At 52.4% G+C, this 11,255-nt stretch overlaps 1 protein-coding gene across 1 annotated transcript in view; it reads left to right on the forward strand.

Moving 5' to 3' along the window:
- The window catches only part of SLC6A6 (solute carrier family 6 member 6), a 74,529-nt gene extending 69,215 nt beyond the window's left edge, over positions 1–5,314 (forward strand). The window contains exons 14-15 of the mRNA XM_063114022.1: positions 2,269–2,439; positions 5,174–5,314. Coding sequence (XP_062970092.1) covers positions 2,269–2,439; positions 5,174–5,314 — 312 coding nt within the window. The remainder of the gene's footprint in view (positions 1–2,268; positions 2,440–5,173) is intronic.
- The last annotated feature ends 5,941 nt before the right edge of the window (positions 5,315–11,255 follow it).

Genomic DNA, 11,255 nt, shown 5'->3' on the forward strand with positions numbered 1-11,255 from the left:
AGGCTGCAGTAAACCCAGGTTCATCTCTGCCTGGGGTGAGGATGGAGAGCAGGCTGCTCCAGAAGGTTACCTTGCATTGGGTTTTGAAGGATGAGTAGGAGCTTGTCAGGAAAAGAAAACAGGAAGGGCACTCCTAGCAGAGGAACCAGCCTATGCAAAGGCAAGGAGCGGGAGGGTGTCTGAGGTATGTAAAAAAGTCCAGCAATGGAGAGCACAACCTTTTCCCATCCCTTCTAGGGCTTGTGGACTCAGTGGGGTTCACTGGTTAAGTTGGAGAGCCTCTGGGATGCCAAGTGGAGAGGTCATAGACATTGGAAATGTGGCGCTTCCATGGCAGGGTGGGGTAGTGGCTTAGAGGACAGGTTCCAGCAGAGAGATGCTCTGGGCTCCCAAGGACAAGGCCCCCAGGGCAGTGGAGTGGCTCACTGCTCTGCCCACGAGGCTTCTCTCCCGCTGCCTCAGACCTGGCCTTGGCGCATGCCCACATGCTCCGCCTCCAGGTTCCACTCGGAGGCGCAGCAGATGGGAATTCCTGTGCAGCAAAAGCTGCTTACCCGTCCAAGTTTGAAACCAGTCATGTGCTTTTGAGCTTATTGTTGGGGAGACAGCACCTGCTGTGCCATTGTCAGCCAGACTAAGTCAACGACGCTGTTAACTCACTGTGTGACCTCACGCAAGTTACTTTCCTTTCTGGGCCTCAGTTTCTCCACTTGTAAAATGAGGAGACTCTGAAGTGGGACTCGTGGCAGCTGACAACTTTAGACTGTTACCATTATTATTTAATATGATTATGGCCTTTTCTTCCAAGGTGAATATTTTCCCCCACAAAAAAAAAGTAACCAGAGCAGCTAGCAACCACAACAATTGGCAAGTTTATCGTTGGAGGTGAATTTAGTTAGCTCAAGCCTGCGTTCTCACCCTCACTTAACATTTGCCTGTTTTTTGAGCCCATGCTAATGGCCCGTGGCCATCAACATCCATGAGTGGTGGGGTGGGGTCAGCCCTGAGTCTCGAAGCCCGAGCAGAGTCCTCCTTTCCCTCTGAGAAGAGCAGTTGAGGCTGGCTGGGGTCACCATGGTTTGACAGGAAGACGAATCTATTTAAAACAGAACCAGTGACAGGGATGGGAGGCACCTACTTATGCCTGGCCCTGCCTTTGCTCCTGGGCCCTTATGTGTGGGGCAGTGGCAGACGGGGTGAGTCCCAGGTGAGGGCTGCTCTGGGCTCTCCCAAGCCTGAGGAAGCTCCAACCAGGACCCACCCACACCACTGTCCTGCTCCAGGAGGGTGATGTCATCCTACCTCCCTGGAATGTAGCCTGTCTCTGATCTGTCCAGTGCCTCAGGGAGGGAGAGAGAAGGAAACCGAAGGTCAAAGTGGAGACGGTCACTTTGTGGGTCAATTCAAGACAACCCGGGCTCTAATTTTCTCCAGAAGCAGATACCCTGGGCCCCCAGCCAGCCCTCAGTGCTCTTCTCAGAGGGAAAGGTGGATTTTGCATGGGCTTCAAGGCTCAGGACTGACCTCCCTGCCATGCATGGACGCTGATGGCCACAGGCAGGTAGCATGGGCTCAGGGCCGGGCAGTGCGCGCTGCTCAGGACAAGCCCCAGGTCCACACCCCATCCTGGGGGCTGGGCCTGGGGCTCGCACCACTGCCCGTGGCTCAGGGATGGAGAGGGCGTGGGTGGCAGTGGGGGAGGGGAAGGAAGTCTTTCATCCATGCCACCTGGATTTACCTGCACCAGGTGTGAAAGACACGTGTGTTAAAGACAGACATGGGGGCCTGCCATCAGACTCAGGCTCTAGAGGGGAGATGAGTGCTGCAGAGATGCTTATAGCCATGTGCTCTGGGAGGAAAATTTCGGGTGGGGCCTGGGCAAGTAAGCCAGGTCCATCAGAGCTGGAGTAGGATGAGGAGAAGTCAGGGGAAAAGAGGGCCAGGCCGAGGGGATGGCCTGTACGAAGGCCCTGAGGTAAGTGGCTGACCAGCTGGCAAGACTTCAGGGTGGCTGGAGTGCAGACATGGAGGAGGAGGCGTGGGGGTAGAGGCACTGGGGAGCCACAGAAGGATTTTGAACAGGGAATCAACTCAGCCAGATTTGCCCTGGGGGGAGATCCTTTGGCAGCAGAGGAGGGTAGGAGGCATAAGCCAGCCCCTCCAAGGAGAGACCCTCTCCCTTCTGGTTGGGGCCTGCTCTGGTCCCAGAAGCCCCCCGCCCTTTGCTGTCCAGGACCAGCCCCCCTGACTGCTCCCATCTCTCTGCAGGGATGTTTTATCTTCTCTCTTGTCAAGTATGTCCCCCTGACCTACAACAAAGTCTATGTGTATCCCACCTGGGCCATCGGGCTGGGCTGGAGTCTGGCCCTGTCCTCCATGATCTGCATCCCCTTGGTCATCGTCATCCGCCTCTGCCAGACGGAGGGACCACTCCTGGTGGTGAGCTTGCAGCCCTGAGGTTGGGGTAGGCCAAGGCCGGCCATTGGTTTGCTGTGTGACCTTGGGCAAATCACTTGCCCTCTCTGAGTCCTAGACCCTTTACAGGCCTGATGGAGGGTTGAGATTGTGGAAAAACAGGAACAAAGTACATTTCACGTGGGAGAAGGCTTTGTGGTGACAGTCAAAACAGGCCTGTGGGCCGGGAAAGAATTAGCCAAGTAGAGAGCGTGAGAGGGAAAGGTGGTCCCGGCGTGGGGCAGAGGAAAGAGCGATGAGGCTAGAGAGGTGACAATGGCTTTGGATGCCAAGCTAAGAGCTGGGGCTTTATCCCGGGAGCAGTGGTTTGGTTTCTGCAGCAGTGACACAGGAGGCGTGAGCCTGGTAGGCAGGCTGAGTTCCACCTGCACGCCTTCCCTCAGCCTGTGCCAAGTCCGGGACGAGCCCAGCATGCAGAGCCGGTCCCCAGCCCCAGTGACTGCTGGCTGCTGCCCCACGGGCCCTCCACACCCTGCCTCCTCTCAGAGATTCTTCTAACTATACGAGCGATTCCAAGCCCTGGCAAGAGCCAGGGCTCTTTCCAAGAAATTTTTTTCTCAGAATCTCTCTTAACCTTTGGGCTTGGGCCGCCTCCAAGACTGCACTGTTTTGTTCTGGGCTATTTTATTGTTATTCTCCTTTTAAAATCTGGAGCCAGGATGTCCTGGGGCCCTGGCTCCCCCTTGGGCTGGGTTGCATTTCCTCCTAGGCAGGGGACTGGCCTGGAGGTGGTGTTGGTAGGGGGAACGGGGAAGGGGAGACAGGAAATAGGCAGGGAGGAAAACTGGAAGCTGGGGTCTGTCTGAGCAAGGCCCCTGGGGTATTCCTGGAGTATTATATTTTTTCACAGGACACAGGGCAGGACCTCAGTATTCAGCCAGAATGCTGAATGGCCCTATCAGTTATTAAAATACTAAAATATCGAGCTTGAGGACGGATGGGTAATAGCTACTGCCCTGAGCCTTCTAGGTGACCCCCTAAATATCCTATGCCAACCAATTGTCCCCGAATTTCCAGAATGTCTTTGCCACCCAGAAACTAAAAGGTTAAATTGAGGCACAGCAGGGGGTGTCTAGAGGTCCGTTCTGATTGGTCAGTGTCTCAGCAATTACATATCACTGGTTGGGGGGACACCTAATGGGTCACTAACTTAGTGTCCCTTCGAAACCTAATTTTGACACATTGGTCCAGCCCAAGTTTAGAGGTTTGGTGAGAGTGGAGTTAGCATGGGGAGAGGGGTGGTGGGGGAGGGGGACTGGCTGAGGGTGGGTTCACCCCACACTCGCACCCTCTCCGTATCTGTCAGCCTGGCTTAACCAAAGCTGCCTCCTCTGAAGGAAGTTGACCCACCACCTGTTTTTGTTGCCCCGTGTGCCCCTCAGGGGCTTCCACATGCCTAGGTTGCCAAGGTGTCCTCCCAGCCATAAGCCTGTCTCTGAACAAGGTTCCGGCCACCCTAGATCTCTATGCCTGGAGTATTCCAGTTGAGGCCAAGACCCCGGAGAGACAGAGCCCCGGGTGGCTGCCTCTTGGCCTTGGCCTCTGCCTCTGTCCCACTTCCGTGTGCATGGCCTGTTGCACAGGTGCCCAGAGAAGCAGAGTGGTGAAAAGGGACCAGGCAGGCCGTATGGGCCAGGCCAGGAGCAAGCCAGAGAAGGCATGCTGCGTCCACAGCAGGCTGCCCATGCCCTGAACCCTGGCCACTTATCACCAGGAGCAGACATGGGCCTGGAGTTCCCAGATCTTGCCACTTTTCAAGAGAAAATGGAAAACTGGATTTTTAAATGAAATATTATAGCTTTTAATAGGCAGCTTTTAAAAAATCTGTAATGTACCCAAATCGAATATAAATGCCTAGAAAGAGGGCTATTTTTTTTTTCAACTGCTGGCCCTCTTAAGTCTCCGAGTGGACACTTGGCAGGAAGCAGGCTGCAAGGCAGGAGCCCTAAGTTCAAGTCCCAGTTCCGCCATTGATTTTCTGAGTGTCCTTGGAGAGGGTTCTTTCCCTCAGTGATTCCAAGATAAGGCAACCAGCTGGGAAGACAAACTCACCAGACCCAGAAGTGATCTGAGAATTCTCAGGCAGCCTGGCCTCTGGCTCCTCTCTTGGAAGGTGCCGCTCCAATGCAAGCAGTTGTCTCCAAGCCCTTAAGACACAAGCCCTGTGGGAAGAACTGGATGCCTGCGGGGAACTAGGGGAGATCTGTCTGCGAAAAGGCAGGAAATGCAGCTTGTGGGAGGCTCAGGAGTTTGGAGTTTCTCCTTGAGAAAGGTGGGAGCCATGGGAGGTTTAATACAGTTATCCAGCCTAGGGCATATAAATTGCAGAAACTTGGCTGCTTTGCAAGTCAGAAATCAGAGGGAGGGAATCACAGGATTGCATATTTCAGCTCCTTAGGGGAAAGAAGTCAGTGCGTGGAGATTGTGAGTCCCACCCAGAGGTATAGAAGGAAGCAGGGGTTGGCCAAGAAAACTACCAACAGGAATTTTGCCCAGAGTCAGAGTCTAGCAGGACTGTGAAAGCACCTTAGTTCAACTCCTTTATTTCCAAAAAGGACAAAAAAACGGGAGGTTCAGAGAGGGTAGTAGTTTGCCAAAGAAGAAACAGCACACTAGCAGGTTCAGGAGGAAGACAGATGGCCATGGTGAACCAGGTTGCCTGATTTCCCTCGCTGCTCCTGTCTTCTTCCTTCTCCAGAGAGTCAAGTATCTGCTCACCCCAAGGGAACCCAACCGCTGGGCGGTGGAGCGGGAGGGGGCCACACCCTACCAGTCTCGCACAGTCATGAACGGCGCTCTCATGAAACCCACCCACATCGTCGTGGAGACCATGATGTGAGCTCTCTCGGGTCCACGGGCCGACTGCTTTCCTGCTGTTTACTAACATTAGATTCTCATAGGACCAGGTTTACAGAGCTTTATATTTGCACTAGGATTTTTTTTTAATTGTCACAGAAAATGTTCCCTTGTATGTGTGTGTGTATTGTGCGTGTGTGTATTTTGTTTTGATTTGGGGGTATTTTATATAAAAAGAAAACCCATGGGCAGTTGTCCAGGGAGAGGCAGAGCTTTCATACTGAATTACGTGTATTTTATGGGAACTTGGTAAATTTTTCTTTGTATTTTTTTTTTTTACACATAACTATATACACACTTAGAGATTGTCATACATTTTACCACTTGAATTGATCTTCTTGCCAGCAATAGATCTCATTTTCAAAAGCAATTCTTTGGTGCTTGTGTACCTGGTAAAAGTTCTGCCCACGAAACACAGGGTGGAATTTTCTCGGGACAGCAGATCCATCTTAAAGTGTAGTACCTTCCAAAGCCTGGTTCAGGAGGAAGAAAACCGCAGGGAGAGGCCCACCCTCCCGAGCCAGCGGGGCAGGAGAAACTGGGGCCATGAGGAGACACCTCATTCTGCGTGTCTTAGCCAAGAAGAGAGATGCCAAAACAATGAACCACCCCCCGAATAAAAGGGACTGAGTAACACCAAAAGATGAAGCCTACAGCACACACTTGATTCTAAGGGTAGTAGAAACTGGTGCACCAGGAGCAAAATCCCACGCTCTATTTTGAGATCGAAGGTGGATCGTCAGTAGGAGTGTCAGAACCATTGGTCTGAGAGGGCTGGCAGGAGGGGGCTCGGGTTTGGGTGCCCCCAGGAGGCTCACTACTTGGCCTTGCAAGGGGTGGTTGAGACAGGGGAGGCCAGTCTTTCCTGGGGCATTCCAGGCAGAGACCTGCATCCAGCCCCACAGGAGCTGGGGTCTCGGGGCTCAGAACTTCACACAAGATGGGTCTTTTGCATTGGAGTGGGGTCATGAAGGGTTTTGGTCCCACCCCGTGCAGCATCTCCAACACCTCTGGAAACTGCCTGCAGGAAGGACGAGAGGTGAGGCAGGGAAGGAAGTGGACTGAAGGATGCAGGTCCTGGAGAGGGGCGCTTCTCTCTCCTCACCTCCCCACCTCCAGCTCTGTCCTCTTCTCCCAGAGGTGGGGAGACTCCTGCCGAGCTCTCGTCAGAGAGGCCAGCCCAGGGCCACCCACGCTCCTAGCAAGGAGTGCCAAGAGCAGCTTTTGAGGTTGGATCTTTGAGTCACGTGAAATGCTCCCCAAATTCTCCCAGTGCAGGCATAAGGGCAGCCCTTGTCAGTGACTTGGGATCTAACAAAGTTCTTCATTTCAAACCCCCTGTAGTAACTGGTGTCAGACATTTCACCATGCGGGGACTGAGCAGAGAAGGCAAAGGAGAGTTTTCCAGGAGGTTGAGATTGTCCAGGGGTCTGGTACCTCAGCACTGGCGTGTCCGAGAACCTTACACAGAGCAGAGTTCTTCTCTGAACCAGGAGAGAAGGGGCTGCACCTTTAAGATCCACCCACTTGGACCTAAACTGTGCCATTTGAACAGTCACTTCCAAGTTCAGAGTCTAAAGTAAACCGAAACATTGTCACACACACAGGCAGTGGCTGCCTCGGTGCGGAGTGGAGGCTGGCGTGGGCTTCCAGAGCAGGGAATCCCAGAATCCCGGAAACCCCCTCCCCACATTTGGGAGCAGGAGGAGCCTCTGGTGTCCCCCCTCCCTAGAGACAATTCTGAACCTTTTGTCTTTGGCAAGTGTACACATTTCACTGTGTCCAAGGCTATATACTCTGCCAAACAACACCCAGTCCTATTCCAAACCATCAACAATGTGTTCCTATTTTTCTATGTGTTTATGGTCCCTGTTGTGTCTGATTTGATTTTACTGTTTTTTCCCTATTTTTACTGGGTAGCAATGTGACCTGTTTTCCTTGTCTTATGTAACTGTAGTAAACTAACCACAGTCAATGACTGGGGACAGGTGACATGCGGGGAAGAGGGGGCTTGGCAAGCAGTGGCTACCTGGGCATTTGTGGTCATTTCTGTCTCCATCTCCTCTCCAGGGCTCATACCCCGTTACAGTATTTTGGGTTGGTAGGCAAATAGCAACATTTTGGAAATGGCCTGAGAAAGCCTCTTCTTATAAGATTCCCAGACCAAATTCTAGACCAAAGACACATGCAGACCAAGTCCCTAGACCCCACCTGGAAGGAAGGTCGGCCACCTTCCCCAAGCCCATTCCTCGACAATCTCCTGAGTCACCTGTCTCCAATTCTGATCCCTCTTGCCCAGTCCCTGGGGCTCTTGTGTCTCTGCAGAACTTGGCTCTGTGCATACAATGTGTAACGATGCTTGACTTTCATGTCTCCATATAAATGAAACTTTTCATTAGAGCTCGTGACTCTGGTCCACCTGTGTCTGGAGAATGGGCAAAGTCCTCTGCCCACTCTCTGCTTGGGATGGGTCAGAAATTCTGATGCCTGCACACAGCCCAGCCAGCCAAATCTGGAAAGGAAGCGAGGGAGGTGTTTAGAGCATTTTTAGTAAGATGGAATGGGTGAATCTCAGCCAGGGAGATGCTTCATTGAGATCGGCGTGTTAGTCACCACAGTGCAGAGTCCCCAGCTGTCAGTGAGGGAAAGGCCTAAACAGCCCCTCATCCAAAGCCCTCATCGTAAAGGGAAAACTGAGGCCCACAGCAGGGAGGGGACTTTGGCACCATGAGTCAGGAATGAAAACGGACTTTCTTGAGTTGGCTGAGCTGCAGGTTCTCCAAGGTATGTGCAGTGAGGGGCAAGTGTGGGACCAGGGCTGAATCCAAGTAGGTCTCAAGGTTCTTCCTGACAACCAAAGATAAGCCTCTATGAAAAAGGAAACACCCAGCCCCACTGCTCAGGGACGAGGTGAGCTGCACTACCGCCCTCTGACCGACCTCACGGGCCAGTTGGACCCTGAGCTGTGGCCTCAGGTAGGAGAGGCAGGCACCTGTTTACCCTGGCCCTGCACGGGGACTTCTTCCTCCCAGCAGCCCTCCGTGAGCTAGAAATTGAGATTCCTCTTTGCACAAGAGGAGACTGAGGCCCAGAGAAGCCAGTTGATGTGCCAGACCTTTAGGCAGGATTTAAATGAAGTTCCCCATGGCTCCAAACTTAGCCTGAGGCCAGGTAGGAAATTCCCAGGCAGCAGAAGGAGACCTCTGGGCAGTGTGCAGCACCCTGTCTGTGCTGCCAGTCCCTTGTCCTCACCCAGGTGCCATCACACAATGGCCTACGGCCCAGCCAGCAGCTCCTAGCACTGCCTCTCCTGATGGAGAAATGCTCTGGGCAGCCGGTCTAAGAGAGAGGCATCTTATTCCCCCCTCCCAAGACTCAGACACAAACCAGGAAAGACCCAAGAGAAACCCCCTCCAGATGGCCAGAGGTTCCATCTATCCCTCAGACCCAGGGCCAGGCGATCCCGGGCCGGGCTGTGCACGTGGATGCTGCAAATACCACTGTGTGCAAAGACCCAAGTACAAAACCACAAGACAAAACAAAACACCCAGATAGCAAATCCTGTAGAGAGGTAGGCAACCTGGAAGCCAGGGACAGCATCTCCCCGTCCCCTGTGCCTGACCTTCGTAGTACATCTTGTTTTATAGGAAGCTGTTTTTCATTGTTCTCTTGTGGGTGTCACTGCAGACGTGTTCTGGCGTGTTCCTGAGGGAGGGAGCATCTTGTTATTTATTTGGCTGCAAATTGAGATGTTGGCTCCATGTTGTTATTTTGTTTTTTGGATTTTTTTACCCAATTAATCTTCCGGTCCCTAGCAACTGTGATTCTGTATTTAGCACAAGAGAAACCTGAGAACGTGGGTCTTGCCTCCTTGCAGAAATATGTCTGGCTCATCAGGACGTTTTTTTAAAGCTTCAGAATATTTTTAAGATATTTTAAACTTTTGTAAAAAAATAAAAAGTCAACCAACAAGAGACTCTTCTGAGGAGGATATTTGTATTTGAACAAGATGCTTGGTGTATGATTCAGTCTTGCGGTATACACGCTTTTGTGTGTCGATGTTTTATGATATGAATCCCTGCATTTTGCAGGTTTGTTTTCCCTCATTTGCTTTTTAGATAAATATGTATATCAATATTTTAAACTCATCTTTGCTTTTTTTTTAGAGGAGTTTGTAATCACCTTATAACATGAAAATAAACATTTCCCTTTTTAAAATCCAACACGTGTGAGTTCTGTTTTGGTGAGGCTGTTTTTCCCCATGTCTGGCAAGTGCTTTTCAGTTTATGAAGGGCTTTCAGTCCAGCACCAGGATGCTCCTCAAAGGTACGTGTCATAATCCAGAGTTCGAGATCCTGGGGCCGAGGCTCACAAAGGGTCACAGCAAGTCCGTGAAAGAGTCTGTATCCGCACCCAGCTCTACGGGGCTCCTGGCTCTGCTCTGACTGGTTCCACTGATTCTGCCTACCCTGAGCAGCTGGGAGGCCTGGCACCAGTCATCTGAGCCTCAGTTTCCCCATTTGGAGTAAACTACAGCCTCCATGAAGGCTACACGCATGATTAGAGGTGCTGTGGCTTCTTTACCGTCTCTTCCAGCCTCAGCTTACTTATCCTGCTGTAAGTGCAGGAAGGGGATGTGGGGAGGGGAAAGGGCAGGGGGAGGCTAACCTAGTTGCCCTTCTCCCTTCCCTCCCCCACTAGGTGCAGTCACTTATTAACGCCCAGCTAGGGTTCTGTGGGGTCACAGAGCAGGTCGCTGTTTGGGGCAGCCTTCTAGCCAAGTGGCCCCACCACCCTTGTGAGTGGACAAAAATTGGGAGCCTGTTGGGTCCTCTTCCCCAACTTCCCAAAGTTTTTCTCAGTCAGTCATTACTGATAGACGAAGTGAGAATAAACCACCCCCCACCACCTATTTTCTGGCTGTCTCTTGCCTTTCTGATGGCCTCGTCGACCTCCTTCCTCCCTCCCTCCTCCATGTGTTTTGGCCGTGGGGCTTGTGTTCAAATCCTGCTCCATCCTTTACTAGCTGTGTGACCTTAAGCAAGTTATATGACCTCTCTGTGCATTTCCTCACCTGTGATGTCGGGATGATAATAGAGCCCACCTCCGAAGTCCGTTAGGAGCATATCCACGAGTTCTTGCAGAGAGCTCAGCACAGTGCCTGGTGCACGGCTGTGCTGTGTGAATGGTGCTGCCTGCCTCAGTCTTGCCCCTGCTTACACACCTCCTGAGACGGTGCTCACTCCCATCCTGCTCAGCTGATGGGAAGAATCTTTTCCTCTGCTCACACAGAGCTGTGGTCCCCCAGTATGGCCCAGCCCTGCCCTCTGGGCCCTAGAACCTCCCAGCTAACCCTGCCCTGGATGCCCTCTGGAGACTTGGCAGCAGCCAGACCCCCAAGCTGTCCTCCTGACCCCTTTCTTCTCCACCCAGGCTAAAGGGGCTCCACACAGCAGACCCACTACTCACCTGCCTCAGTGGCTTCCCCCTGCACGTAGAATAAAACCTATACCCCCTGCCCAAGCCCTCACAATCAGGCCTGCGGCCTCCACCCCAGTCTCCAAGCCCCTTCCAGGCCTCTCTTCTCTTTGATGAACCCACCAAGTCCAGTCCTACCTCGGGGCCTTCGCACTTGCCATGCCCTCTGCCCGGGATGCTGCTCCAAGTCTCCACAGGGATGGCGCCCATCCTCAGGTCTCATCACAAATGTCACCTTTTCAGAGAAGCCCTTCCTGACCTCCTGAGCTAAAACCCCTCACCCTGGTCACGCTGTCCCATTACTCATTTTTTGTTTGTGTTCATTGCATTTTATACCTCCTGAAATAGTTTTATGATTTGCTTGCTTGTTCATTGTTTGTCTTCCACTAGAAAATGCAGATGGACCTCAGTCTGTCTTGTTCATGTTGTATGCCCAGGGGCTACAT

This window comes from Cynocephalus volans, chromosome 11 (genome assembly GCF_027409185.1).
Source record: "Cynocephalus volans isolate mCynVol1 chromosome 11, mCynVol1.pri, whole genome shotgun sequence".
Lineage (NCBI taxonomy): Eukaryota > Metazoa > Chordata > Mammalia > Dermoptera > Cynocephalidae > Cynocephalus > Cynocephalus volans.